Here is a 16015-nt window from a genome sequence, read left to right as displayed (position 1 = left end):
CATTACATGCTTCTCTTGCTGGATCAGTCTGTTTTATTCAGGGTTTGCCAGTGAATTTATATGGGTTGGTTCTTATTTTCAAATTCCTTCATTTTCTCTTTAATAATATTTCTGTATTTCAGTCTACAGTTCATCTCCGAAATCTGCTAAACTTTAATTAATTTTAAAGCTTTCATAAACACTCTTCTTTCAGTAAGAAATTCAATTTTACCCTGCTCAAAACTAAATGCCAATCATTTCCAGTTTCAAATTGTCTGTATACTCGTGTCCTTAACTAGTGGGAAAACATTGCTATGAACAATAACATAGTCAGTGAGACTTTTCTCATTTCTGTATCTTCTCATCATGTGAATTTGTGCACATTTTTATGTTTAAAACATAGTGTTAGTAATAATTAGTCCATGAATGGAAATTCAGCACATACTCACCATTATTATTAGATTTACTCTTTTCTCTAAATTTTCTCAAAACATTTCTATATGTCTGGTAATCATTTCCTACTCTGCTGTTTAGATCTCCAACAACAACCAACTTTTCCTTTTTCATTTGTGTCAGTTGTTTTCTGAAATGCCTAAAAAAAGTTTAGATATGGAGAAAAGATTGCTGTCAAAGAATTAAAGATAATAAAGGCAACATGAAAAGTGAAGATAAAAAATCCTAAATGCTTGTACAAATTACTTTGAAACACTGTTAAACGAAATAAAAAGGGACAGAACAGTGGTATGATGATATTCAAAATAAATGAAATCAGAAGTACATTATGAATACTTGAGGTAGAAAGAGGTATCCAAAACCTAAAATATGGAAAGGCAGATGATACTCAGATATCCATGCAGACATTAAAGTTTTCCGATGGCTGCACTGACTCATATCTATTAAAAGTTTACAATCTTTCATAGGCAGTACTCACATAAAAATTCAGGAACTTGTGAGCAGTGCTAATGTCTTTTGATATATTATATCCACTTAAACAGAATTTGGATAGGAAGATTAGCAAATCATTTCAGAAAAAAAAAAAAAAAATGTCCAAAGGAAGACCAAGGTCTAGATAGAATGATTCAGCTAGAATACCTTATTATTATTATTGTACGGGCACTTCCATGGGGTCTGAAGGCTCATTGCGGGAGACCCAATTTTCCACACAATATATCATACCACTCCTTTTTTAAACCCATAACCGGACAAAGTACTCAAAACTGACTCTGGCAATCTATTCAATTCATTCACAGCTCTCAGAATGAAAAATCTAGTCCTTGCACTCCTACTAACCATACTTTTACTCAATTTCCAGGGATGACCTCTTGTTCTGTCCCCTGAAACATATCCCCTGTTTTTTTCCTATCAACCTACTTCTGCAGTCCACACACCCTCAATCTATTCTCATAGGCAACATTCCAGAGACCTCTCACCATCTTGGTTACTTGCCTCTGAATCCTCTCCACCACATCCTCAACCCCAAGAAATCCAGGAGACCAGACCTTAGAGCACAGTAATCCAGATGTGGATGTGTCAAGGGATGTGTAAAGAGGAATAACAACTTGCTTATCTCTACTTGTTAGTGTGTTCTTCAATAGCCAAGTTATCTTATGAGCTACCTTAGCAGTATGTCCTCTAAACTTCATCCCTCTGTGTACCTCCTCCCCTTAATCTCTGTCTTCATCTACAAGGTAATGAAAATCAAAGTATACCTGTTTAAGGCCTATTGAGCACCATTCTGTGATCCAAAGCTGTGAACCTGTGCAGAAATATATTATGCATTGTGTGGAAACAATAACAGAAAAAAAAAAGGCTAGTTCCAAAATTCACCATCAGAGGGTATTGTAAACATTAAATGCATGGAATTTGCATATCACACAACTCAGCAGATGCCAGGTGGGTTGGAAAAGATGGACATGATATTTTTCCCTTCATTCTGGTTGTTAATACCATCCACAGTGAAGGCACTAACCTTGCCCCAATGTGTTTTGCTTGTGAAGTAGTACTACCTAAAAATTGCAATGCTTTAGCTTCACTCCACGAATTTTGTCACCTGAACAAATGTTGATGAGGTCCACTGTCTCCATGTGCTCAGCAACTAATGATTAGCTGTTTTGAAGAAAAGGGATCATTAGTAGTTATACTTTGCAGAGGTCACAAACCAGTTAGTCACAACAAGTGAATGAAGTTGCTACTGCCATTGTGGAGCAGGCCATGAATAACAGCGTTGGTTCCTGCAGTGCACGTGTTGTATCAAGACAAATGGATGTGCCTTACACAACTAACTGTCTGGTAAATTTTACAGAAGATTCTGCATTTCTATGTATTCAAGGTAATCCTGATACAGTTGTGCTCAGGAGTTTGAAAGTTGACTGACATTCGCTTTAACATTCCTTGCTTGAGGGCAGTTAGCCTCTGCATGGCTGTGGATGATTTTGTGGGGAGGTGAGGCTCACTTTTGTCTGAATGGCTGTGAATATCCACAATCTCCAGGTATGGGTTATACCAGACCTGCATGCAATCTAACAAATTCCTTTGCATTCAATCATAGTTACTGTCTGGGTCAGGTTTACATCTTCACTTATCCTTGGTCTATTCTTCTTCGAGGACATTTGCTAGTCGGGTCCTGTGACCAGCTCAGCTACTGCCAAGAGGTATCATGATATGATAAACAACTTTGTTATGCCACAGCTACAGCAGTGCCCATGCATGGATTCAGTCATTTTCATCATGCAGGATGGGATTACCTTCCCACTTCATTTGATTCATAAGGAACATTTAACAGAAACATTTAATGATTTCCAAATAATATAATATGATTTGGAAAGAAGGAAAATGCCCACAAGATTGGACAAAAGCAATAGTTATCTCCATCTAAAAAAAAGGACACAAATCTGATTAACAAGTTATTATGGCATCAGCTTACTTAGTACCTGTTATAAAGTATATGCAAAAATCTTAGAATATAAACTTAAACGTATAGTAGATCCAAAATTAATTGAAGGACAAAATGGGTTCAAAAAAGGCTGGGCTTGCACAGACTCTGCATTTACGTTAAAATTACTAATCGAAAAACACAGAGAAATGAACATAGAAACATATATAGCTTTTATAGATTACACCAAAGCATTTGATAAAATTATCAGAAAAACCATGGAGAAATCCTGGAATAATATGAAATACCAGACCAACTCTATAGAGCCTTGTTTAATATTTATCAAGATAATAAAATATCTGTGAAGTACAATAATTTAACATCAAGCAGGAAACCAATAAATAGAGGAGTATATCAGGGTTGTCCTCTCTCACCAGTTTTATTTAATATATACATAAATAAAATCATAAAAGAATGGAAGATAACTAATGAAGGAGGATTCAAGATAAACAGTAACAAGAGAATTAACTACTCTACTTTTTGCTGATCACCAAATAATCCATGGAAATAATAAAGATGAACTACAAAAACCACTATGCAGTCTAAATAATCTGGTAAAAACATATGACATGAAAATATCAAAATAATAGAACAAGTAAATACATTCAAATATTTAGGATGCACAGTGTCATATGAAAATGAAGCTGATATAGAACCAAAGCTGTCCAACTTTTTAAAAGTAACAGGCATTATAAATAAAATGTTTAAACCCAATTGTGTACAAAAACACACATGAATAAGAGCTACTCTATCTACAATAGAGTAGCTAAATCTAACTTATTTTATGGCAGTGAGATATGGACAATAAAAAAAAGGAGATGGAAGAAGAATTGAATCATCTGAAATGACATTTCTGCACAGAACTGAAGAAATCACAATAATGGATAAAATGAAAAGCAGTGAAATCAGAAATAAACTTGGAATTACAAACTCCCTAAATGAAACTGTTATTTGCTATAGAGAAAAATGGAAAGAATATGGAAAGAACAAATTCAAAAAATTCTCACCTATTGAGAATGAATAGAAGTAGAATAGCTAAACAAATTCTGAATTACCACCCAAAAGGTACCTGATGCAGAGGAAGAATCTTAAAAAAGATGAAATTGAGTCCGGAACAGGTCACTTGGCCTATAAGCCTGGAAAGAAAGAAAGAAAGAAGAAAAAGATTTAACAGAAGCCATAGTGATTACCATGTGTTTCTCACTGCATGGAGACCTCGTTCACCTTATCTGACATCCCTGTAGCTTATGGCTCTGGATTTCTCAGACAGGGTTTATCAGGAAGAACATAACACCAACAAGTGCACATCATCAGTCCTGACCAGCTGCATTCTGCTGTTAAACATACTGTACAGATGATGCAGTTTGTGGCATACCAGGAAGTACAGCCAGTGAATGCATAATGGAAGTGAATAAAAGTATGTTATATATGCTTGTGTCGCTTTTCTCCTTCTTACACACACAGAAAAATTGCAATATCTAAATTTGGTACATCATACAGTGCTCCCTGCTGGTGAATTTTGTAACTACTCATACTTTTTGTTTTTCTCAGATATCACTTAGCATGATGCACAATTTATTCCTGTAAAGTTTCACTGCATTTGGATCACTGGGTGGTGCTTCACAATGCCTAAGACAGGAATACTTAAATTTTGATAACCCTGTATTTCCTAGAATACAGTTCCATCAGTGTGGTATACAGCTTGTAATCTGTTTATCCCAAAATGCATAATTTTGCAAAATTTGTCCACATTAAACTAAAATTGATTATCTTTTGTCCATACTGACAGCCTATTTAAATCATCCTGCAAGTTTTCTCCACATCGCCTTGATTTACTATTACCCTACTCAACTTTGCATCATTAGCAAACAGTTGAATATTATCTTTCAGGCTATTTCATATATCATTTATGTACAAATTAAACATTAGCTTTCCTGGCATTGAATCTTGTGGCGCCCCACTAGTCACCAGGCTTTCATCTGGATTTTGCTCCTCCATATACCAATTTCTGATATCTGTCCAGCAGCCACCCTCTTACCCAGTGTCACATCTGGTCCCATTTATTCTAATTTGCATTCTAATTTTTATTTTAAGACAGTTAAGAAATCATGGGAATATAAGAAAGATCGAGTTTAAGTTTTATTGATCTGAAAAAAAGGCATATGACAATGTACCAAAATGCTTCAGTTATATTATATGGTGTAAATGGGACATTATATCAAGCAATACTTAAGTCTATATTTGAGTTGTAAGTTAGCAGATAGAATTGAAGTACAGAAAGATGGTTTAATGTTAAATCAGGTGTGAGACAAGGGTGTACATTATTGCCACTCTTATTCATCATCTATATGGATCATATTATAAAGGAAAGTGGTGTTAAACTTGATATCAAAAATTGGATATGTTAATCTCAGCTCTTTGCTTTAGGCAGATTATGATGCTGTACTTCTAATGAAATCCAGTGCAAGTCTGCAGAATCCCTAAATTGAATAACTGCTGTAATACATTTGGAAACATTAACTGCACCCCAAAGCTGTTTTACATGTTTTACTTGTCCTATAGAACAAGTAAAACATCTCAGTTATTTAGGTGCAGTTTTTAGTGAAGATGGCAAATTAAATTTGGAAACAGACAGCAAGATTAGCAAAGCTGGTATGGTAGGAAGTGAAATGAACACTTATAATAGAAGAAGAGAAAAATCAGTCAAAACCGCAAGAAGAACATACATCTCTTGCATATGCTCTTGCTTGCACTTTCCATCTCTGACATTTTCACTGCTTAGTTTATACATGAGAATCTAATAACAATAATGCAACATCTGATTTCCTGTTAAAAAAATTAACACATTCAACATTTGTCTGCACAACCATCGTATATGAAACAGGTGTTTACAGCAGGCTATAAAGCTAACAGACTATTTTCAGCCAGTGATTACTGGAAGTCGGTCTCTTTTTATCAAGCACCCATCTGACCAGGTGGACAGTTAGAATATGGTCTTCATATCAGTGGTGAATAGCTCACATTCTTTGCACCTGACCAAACCGAGTACTGAAAATTCAATAATTTTTTTACACCATTATGCTGCAAACATCAGAAGTTCTATATATAACTTCTAGTAAGCTCTCGAAATGACCAAAACTTAAGGTGAGGCTTTGACATGAAAAATTGATCAATTTCCTTTTTAGTAATATTTTTGAGATTATTCTTTCCCGAATAATACAAAGTTTTCGACTTTTTAAAATATTTTAAATTAAAGTTCCATCCACAAAACATTGTAAATCTATCATACATTAATATCACAGATGGGCTAAGGATTGGACTAATTTTGGAGAAGAATCCTGAACAAAAATTATTCATATTGATTCATCAATACTGATTCCTATGCATACTTAGCTTGTGATCTCTGAAAATGGTTTTATCTTTCTCAATAGAATGCCTTCCATTATTCCCAACACACCCTAATACATGCCTTTTCTTTTCATTTAACACAATAGCCTTAATGAATTAACTTCTAATTTACATTTCTCAGCATTGCAGTTTTAAATCTGAGTTACAACATTTTGAATTTTAGTTGTTTAATTTTCATTCCAGGTATGAACTTTTACAAACGGAAGTTGGCAAAAACCTTTTGCCAACTTTAGTTTTGATAATTTTTGATCTGTATTCATCAACTACATTCAATGAATAACATAACCTGTTTTATGCAGGCTAAGTAAAATTTAATATGCTCTCAAAGAAAATTTGACATAAGATAATTCAGTTTATCAAGTTTTTTGTCTTAGAGAAAATTAGAAATCTGAGTCCTGTTTAACTTTTAACATTATCTAGTAAATAATATCACTTAAACATCATTAACTTGATGTTTAAGTCCAAAACATACCTAAATCAAACTTGACACTCCATTTAAAATAGCACACACACATATATACATATATAGCATTGATAATTACCAGCAAAAAAAAAGTACATGAACTATATTATATTTCATAAGAATATGCCTACCTGCAATTGATCTTGTGGCATGAATAACAGGTGGTGGAATAATCCAATAAATGTGCTCCTTTTTGTATGAAGCAGCAACATTAAGTTGCCTGTTTTTGGAAAACCAGTGCTGTAAGTTGTAAACTGCTATTAATCTCTTTTCTCTATTTTCAGGAGGCGATACCACTTTCAGTGGCTGAGGAAGAAGGGTGAAAGGAATACCACTCTGCATTAAATCAAGAGATGGGAATCATTAACAGATGCACTTATTGTACATTCAACATGACAATATATAAAATGAGAGAAACTTAGAATTAATTGGTGTATAGTTAGGGCTCATCCATAAGTTACATAAAACTACTTTCCTGATTTTTGGACTTCACATGATACTATCCTCTCCCCTCTTAAAAATTAGACTTTTTTTTTGAAACTATGATTGGTTTCCCAAACAAACAAAATTATTATTTTTGGATAATGATAACGAGGCTCTGTTAATAACTACACTGAAACCTAACCACCATTTTCTTGGGTGCACCATTCATTTTGTTTGGTCCCATATAAAATATTATTTATTTTTCTTGGTTCCTCAAATAATTTTATTGCATCAATTATTCAAAAACCTTAGTCCTTGATCACAATTATTCCTTGAATAATTCAAGGAATTATTCATTTTGATAAAATTATGGAGACTAATACTCTGTTAGGAATAAGTACTTTAATTTCTCTACATTTCAACCTTCATAAGTATACAATGTATGTACAGAGCTAAATTACATTACAATTAAGACAATAAGTCAGACCAATTATTTAACTGGCCTGACCTCTACATAAAAAATCACATTTTTCTTAAAAGGCCAGAGAATGAATACAAAAAATCATGATATTTATAAATTTTGTCTTCCACAGCTACCATATTTTCCATTTTATAATTCCACGTGTATTCCTTTCTTCCTAAATTTTCCAAATAAGAACCATGTGGTCATAATCATAAACTTGAAGCTAAAACTGAAACTTCTTTCTTAATAACATTCTATGGTGCTTTTATAAAGTTGAGAATTCTTGATCCCCCACCCTCCTTTTTTTTTTTTTTTTTTAATGTGACTACCATCACAAAGGTTGCACACCTACAGTATGGGAGGATAGGGATTCCTTTTATTATTTAAAATAAAAGTAATTATTATTTTGTAGTTTTTATTTTGAATTACTTTTTTTATATAATTTTGTCCACAGGGACAGATGAAAATCAGCACATTTACTAAAAGAATGCTCAGATGCATTGGCTAAACATTTCACATGCTTGTATAACTTGAGTCTCAGATCAGAAATTATATCACAGGAATGTATAGTAGTTCCACTGTACAAGGGTGGTGCAAAAACTGATGTGTCTAACTACCAACCTATCAGTATCTCTAGTGTGGTAGTGAAGATTTTAGAGAAGTTGGTAAGACCTCACATACAGAAATGGGTGTACTCATTTCTGTATTGCTCATATTTTATAACAATGTTTTGGCCGAGTTGGATAAAGGGATATCCAACTATGATAATGTTGGATTTTCCTAAGGCATTTGATGAGATACCACATGGAAGGCTGCTGCATAAATTAGAGAATATGGGATTAGAACATAAACTCTTGACTTAGATCAGTAGATGGTTGACAAACAGATATCAAAAAGTGGTATACAGTGGGAGTGAATCTGACAGTTTTAAGGTGACCAGTAGTGTACCTCAGGGTTCAGTCCTTGGGCCATTGTTGTTCAATCTATACATTAATAACATTAAGAAGGGCCTAACAGATGTGCAATTGTTTGTCGATGATGCGAATATAGGCAGGGCAATCAGGAATGCTACTGATATCTAGTGCTTACAAAATGATTTGAATAGGCTGGAAATTTGGGCAAATGAAAATGGCTATCAGTTTAATGTTAATAAGTGTAAAGCAGCATATTATACTAGCAGGGTTATGCTACAAGAAACTGATAAAGTTAGGGATCTTGGCATGATGGTGGATAGGAATTTGAAGTTCCAAGGTCACACAGCAAAAGTTGCAAATACAACTCAGAGGACAATTGCGATGTTGAAGTGAACCCTAACATGTAAGGACAAGGAAGCAATTTTGTCTCTTTATAAGGATTTGATAAGACTGCACCTGGACTACTGTGCAATCTATACATTAATATCGAACCCAGGAGATTTGGTCAAGAAGATAAAGAAGTTGTGGAAAGGGTGCAAAGAAGAGTTATAAAGATTATATCAGGATAATGGGATTTAGATTACGAGGAAGATTGCAAGTATGTGGATTACAGACTTTGGTTAACAGGAGAAAGAGGGATAAGATGATAGAGTTCTATAAACTTCTGAATGGGTGTTATAGGATATCGTATGATGACATTTTTTGTTATATGGAAGGTGGGGAAGAGAACATGTGGACATCCATGGAAGTTAAGTTTGTTTGCAGTCAGGAAAAGAGCAGAATTAGATTTTTTCTCTCACAGAGCAGTGAGTTAGTCAGTGGAATAGTTTGCCTTTAGAGGTACTGAGTGCATCTAGTGTGAATAAATTTAAGGGAGGGTATGACAGGTATGATGTATAGCCTCTCTCAATGAGTCCTTGATTTCCTCTCAAGGTAATAATAGTAATAATAAAAATCCAGAAACCGTGCCCTAGTGATGAAATATGAACTCTTTCAAAGCCACTTCTCATCTCCAAAAATGGTCTCACATTTAAAGACAATCAAAAACATCCATACCCACAGCAGGACTTGAACTTGCAGCCTGTTTGTTGGGGATATGGTACAAACCAATTAGTCCTGAAGATTATGTAACTTCAGTTACATGTCTGCGTGAGCTAATTATTCCTCTCTGAAACTTCAGAAATTCCCCCCACCACAGTTGGGATTCTCCTTTTGCTTTACCATTATTATTATTATTATTATTATTATTATTAATAGCAAACTTACAGGGTGCACAGGAGGTCTTACTCAACAAAAAACATAGCTATTATACTGAATCATAAACTCACCCATTCAATACTCAGGCAGTGCATTCCTTCACCCATCGTGTAAAAAATGTACTCCAAATTTTCTTCTTCACTGCACCTTTATACAATTCTAAGATCTCTCATTCTATTTTCACTCTGTCTCCACACTATGCATCAATTCAGTAAAATCCCCTCACTGACTTAAGTATATCAACCGTAACACTATTTTCTTCCTCTTCATTAAACTCTACAATTTTCTCAACTTCACTTCACCTCACTACATAATCAACATTTTAGAGTCCTAATACTGCCATAGTTGCCTGCATCTGGATGCTCCAATATCATTACATAGAAACCAGGACTAAATATGCACACATGTGATCTGATCAATAATTTTTATAGTGGTACAACCACATCCTTGCCTCTTTCTCAGTGTGATCTTTATTAGAGTGTACCTCTGAACTTGAAGTGTCAGTCACCATTAACTCCAGATCCCAAATTGCATACAACTTTTGGTATAGTTTCACTTATAGTCCTACACTCTTTCCCACCAAAGTGCAACACTTTAAACCCATTAGCACCAACATTTATTAATATTAAAATGACAATCCCATTTCATTTGTTCTCCTTCATCCCATAGTCCATAACAGGACTGTTGAGTAGATATCAGGAACTATTCCTTACAGAAATCTTTGAATCAATCCATGGCATTTAGCTTTAAGCTTTGTTATTAAGCACCTGTTTAGTTTTTTTATATTGTTATTTAGTTTATTCTAAGTCAGCACTTTTTTTGGGGGGGGGGGGTTTCTGGAATAAGTCCGAGAAATTGTTGCAATGGAAGACCATTAGACCTACTTATATAACCAAGACAGATGAGTTGTTTCCATCAAATTGTTATGATGTTATCTCTGGACTGGTGAAAGAGCTGATTCTTTTTCTTACTTCAGAATTTGTGATATTATCAACATATGATATTTTTAGATGTATACAGCACCTCATTTCAAATTCTGGCAACCTCTTTTCATCAGAGAATCCCAGTTTCATATATAGGAGTACTGTAGAATATCTGTAAATTCAGATATTCCAAAAATTAAAAATATAAAACTGAATCAAAGTTAAGAAGTCAGTTAACATTTTGAAACGTTAATTTTATCTTCAGCTATCGAAATCTTGCTTAAATATAAAATTTATTTAAATTAGATGTTAGAGATTAATTATAATTTTGTATTGAACTGTCAAGTGATGAAATGTTTATGATGTTTGTATATGGCAAACATTGTGTATGAAATATATTGTTATTTGATGATGGAAGTGAAAGTTACCACTGTATTCATACTGTGAAAATAATTAAGTGAACTTGTCTTAGTGCATACAAGATTGTAAAATGAAGAACTATCATAAATTCTTCTAAACCCCTCTTACTACTTGTTTCATTGGAAAGGTAACGGTATAGTTTCCCCTTGATTTCAACAATCATTTCAGAAGATGAGTAAAGGGATTCAATCAATCATTAGTTTCCTATATATTTTGCAATGTTGTAGAATTTTCCAAAGGCATCACACCAAATAGAATCAAAGTCTTTCTCTAGATCAATAAAAGTATGGCATATTACTCTGTATTTATTCTGTATATTTTTCTCCACTGATATGGAATGTAAATATATGGTCAATTGCGCTCCTGATCTTTCTAAATCTAGAATGAAAGTTTGAAAAATTGGATTCCATTTATGTCTCAATTTGTCAGAGCAAGATGTCTACAAATATTTTGCTTGGTTGGCTGGCTGATGTACTTTTCTACTGTTTCCTTTTTTTTTTTTTTTGGAATGGGAGTAAGAATAACTATGTGGCAATGTTTTGTCCAGGTTTCAGTGCTCTACACCTTCTGGCAAATTTTGTGGAGTGGACTAACAATAAGTTAGTTTGGGAATGAGAACACTGACATCCTTGTCAGAGTTCTCATTATGACATTGATTTTCTGGATAATATTTACAACGTTTGCAAGTATCCACCTGAACTTCAGCTGCCTAACTAAGCAGCATTCTGATCCTTGCCTTTCCACCTCCTGAAGCAAAGTTCCTCCAATACAATACGCCTCATTCAGTGTTGCCAAGCATGATTTGATGCTTGGCAACACTGAATTGACATCTCCATTCATATGTCCAAAGTGCAAACCTATTCCAATCATCTTGTAACAACATCATATCAGATATTTAGATGAGTATCTAACGTATCAGACGTTAAATACCAATTTAGCATCATCTGCAGCAAATGAATATCTCCTCTCAAACTTTGAAATATATCATCAATACACAGAGGTCTCACAGCAGAACCCTATGGTACCCTACTGGTCACCTTTCTTTTCTGAGACATAGCATTCTCTTCCATAACTTGTTGACTACTATTAGCTAGTTAGTAGCCTGAAGACAAGTTACCAACGGATTATCAATCCCCACTTACTCAAATTCATCTCTGTACTTCAGTTGGCCAACGATGACCTCTGGTTGGAGATTTGGGTTGAATCCTGTCAAGGATGCAAAGAACCTTTATTAGGGTTTTTTAACTGATCTCATATGGAGGTGGAAGTGTTTTCCCTCCTGGACACCCACAGTTTTCATTTCACAAAACAAGACAGCAAGCTAGCCAGAAGAACAGAAGCATACTACACATGCAGACAAAATACACTTGCTTCACAGCCTTAACTGCTTCAGCTATAAATCCAAATAAATCCACTTCAACAGCCGTTTGTCATGTGGAATTCTATCAAACACCACTGCAAATCTAGAAATATACTACATCTCTTCTGTTCAGTACACTTGTGATCCTTTTTTTGAAATTTATGTAACCAGTTACTTAAACAAGACCTTCCCTTCTCATTAATCAGAGTTTGTGTTGTATCTTGAACCAGCCTCTTACCAAACAATCCTATGAAAGGCACCAATCAGCTCCTCTGTACATTCCCTGAACACACACATGGTGATATCCTATATCTTCACATCATCCTTCATATTTCCCATTGTTATTCAATACTATTCCCAAACTTCCAACTTAAAATACGAAGGTGCTCTGAAAAGTTCACAGCCTCAACCATAGATGGCAACATCTATAGATCGGCAAAATTTTTTTTTTCCTAAGTTGGTACATCTGTCATAAACATCCATGTGAAATTGCAAGTCATTCTATCAAGTATTTTTTTTTATACAGCTGTCTGAAGCAAAAATGTTGTCGGTATCCCTTGAAATGGATAAAATTGAGTATCGTGTGGTTATAAAATTCTTTGTAAAAGAAGACTTAACGCCAAAAGAAATTCATTCGAAGTTCATGGGCACTCTTCTCCTTTGTTTTCGACGATTAAGAACTGGGCTGCAGAGTTTAAACGTGGCCGTACCAACCTTGAAGATGATCCACGTGAAGGACGTCCAAAAAGTGTAACAACACCACCAGAAATCATTGATCAAGTGCCATGATATAATATTTGATGACTGGCAAGTCAAAGTGCATGAAATTGCTGACACTATAGACATTTCAAAAGAATGTGCAGGATATATTTTGTATGAAAAATTGCAAATGAAAAAGCTTTGTGAAAGATGGGTGGCATGCATGTTCACAGCAGATCAAAAATGCATTCGCATGAAAATCTCTGAACAGTGATTGGAGTTTTAACAAGAATGAAACTGATTTTGTGCGTCGTTATTACTATGGATGAGACTCATTACACACCAGAATCCAAACCACAGTCAAAACACTGGACAGAAGCTGGTTGTTCAGTGCCAAAGAAGACAAAGTCAGTTCCATCAGCAGGAAAGATTATGGCATCAGTGTTTTAGAATGCTAAAGGCATTTTGTTTATTAATTATCTTGAAAAGGGTAAAACAATAGCCAGAGAATATTATTCCAATCATTTAACCAGACTAGACGAAAAAATTCGCGAGAAAAGACCCAGATTGCAGAAGATGAAAATCAACTTTCATCAGGACAATGAACCTGTCCACAAAGGTGTTTTGGCAATGGTTAAATTAAGGGATCTGCACTATGAATTGTTGGAACATCCACCCTATTCCTCAGATTTTGCTCCCTCTGACTTCAATCTCTTCCCAAGACTAAGAATCTTCCTCGCTGGTCAGTGTTTTCTTCGAATCAAGAGGTGATTGCGCCTGTAGAGGGGTATTTTGCAGATCTTACTGAGAACCACTACAGGGATGAGATAATGGCACTGGGGCATCGCTGGAATAAATGTATTAGTGTTAAGGGAGATAATGTTGAAAAATAAAAATAATTTTGAAATTATAAATTCTTTTTTTTAATTATTAGGCCGAGAGCATTTCAGACCACCCTTGTACAGTGATAAAATACTCACTAAACATTTCCATTATATTATCAGTAAATATGACCTGTGTGCTATATTCAGCTACTAAAATCAGTTTTCCATACTCACTCTTTGATCTAATATCCATATGACTATAGAATTACTAGGATCCTGTTTTGCTTCCCCATTCAATCTCCTTTTATATACTAATTAAACCTTAATCATTATATTTGTCCCTTTTCTAGCCTGTAACTTATGTTCCTCATATCACCATCACAGCATCTTCTTTCTCTACAACTTATGTATAATTCCATGATTATCCAACTCAATTTATCTTTTTAACCTTAGGAATACAATCTGACACTACCATCAGCAAATGATTTTGAACCAAGTCCTCATCACTAGTTTCCAATAATTCACTGAGTATAAAAGTAATTAATAAAATTATATTTATTTTTTTCTAAGCACTGGTAACTTTCATTAAGTTCAGGAATTATGTCTATTAAATGCTTAGCCACACAGTAAGAAAGAATTCATTTTTTTGTTTCAATCTTTATTATTATTACCTTGAAAAAACGCTGTTGGTATAATAAGTAATGAAACATGTCAGTTTGTGTTTATGGAATTGGGTGGATTGGGAGAATTCTCTATGCTGGTGAGAATGGGTTGATTAAAAAAAAACAACTTACTTTAGTAATCTACTTGCAATATATGAAAAAGTGACAGATGTGCTGGATAATGAGATTCATATATAGTGACATTTTGGATTTCACGCAAGTATCTGACAGCATAATAATAATAATAATACACTAACTTCCAGACTGCCATATGGAAGTTAGTGTATTATTATTATTACGGGCAACTCCAAGGAGTCGACAGACTCATTGAGGGAGACTCTAACATCATGTCAAGAACAACTATTCGACATTCACACAGTATCTATCATACCTTGCCTTGAACTCATTCACGGTCATGGCACCCACAACAGACCCGGGAAGCTTATTCCACTCATTCACCGCTCTCCAAGTAAAAAACCAAGCTCCAACACCCTTGCCCAGCTTCCATGGATGGCTACTAGTCCTCCCACCACCAGTAATATTCTCAAAAATATCTTCTGAATTAATCTTATAGAAACTCTTCAGTAATTTGAATGTCTCAATCATATCATCCCTTTTCTGCCTATCAACCAATTTCTGCAACTCACAAATCTTCAACCTGTTCTCATAAGGTTCATTCCATAGACCTGCTATCATCTTGGTCACATCCCTGGATCCTCTCCACCCCCCTCCCCATCAAGAAGAAACCCCTAGGGCCCATATCTGGGCACAGTAATCTAGATGAGGTCTTATCAAGGCTCGATATACAGAGGAACAATAAACTGTTTGTCTCTGTTTGTTAAAGTATTTTTCAGCAACCAAGTGATTTGATGAGCTGATTTAGCCACTTTTGCAATGTGCCCCCCTAAACTACAACTCCCTATCAACCAACACTCCCAAATCCCTGGCCTCATCAATCTCCTGGAGTATGGTTCCACCAATGTGATATGCTGCTGCTAATCTTTTCACTCCAAAATACATAACCTTACACTTTGCCACATTAAATTGACATCCATTTTCCTTAGCCCAGTCCTCCAAACTATCTAAATCATCCTGCATAATTTTTGACATCCTGTGCACTCAGTATTGCTCTACCCAACTTTGCATCGTCAGCAAACAAATGAACACTTAATCTCAGATCCTTTCCTATATCGTTAATGAACAAATTGAACAGTAGTGGTCCAAGAACAGAACCCTGCGGCACACACTAGTCAGAGGTTATCTTTTGAACTCAACTCCTGAATAAACC

The 16015-nt window shown here is 34.8% G+C and overlaps 1 protein-coding gene across 1 annotated transcript in view; it reads right to left on the bottom strand.

Annotated features, from left to right (window-relative positions):
* Positions 1–16015, bottom strand: part of PIG-T (phosphatidylinositol glycan anchor biosynthesis class T) — a 179442-nt gene that overhangs the window by 42510 nt on the left and 120917 nt on the right. The window contains exon 7 of the mRNA XM_090408085.1: positions 6914–7118. Coding sequence (XP_090264211.1) covers positions 6914–7118 — 205 coding nt within the window. The remainder of the gene's footprint in view (positions 1–6913; positions 7119–16015) is intronic.

Source organism: Typopeltis vanoorti, chromosome 18 (genome assembly GCF_054136105.1).
Source record: "Typopeltis vanoorti isolate ZY-2024b chromosome 18, IOZ_Tvanoo_1.0, whole genome shotgun sequence".
Lineage (NCBI taxonomy): Eukaryota > Metazoa > Arthropoda > Arachnida > Uropygi > Thelyphonidae > Typopeltis > Typopeltis vanoorti.
This window is presented reverse-complemented; position numbering and strand designations above follow the sequence as displayed.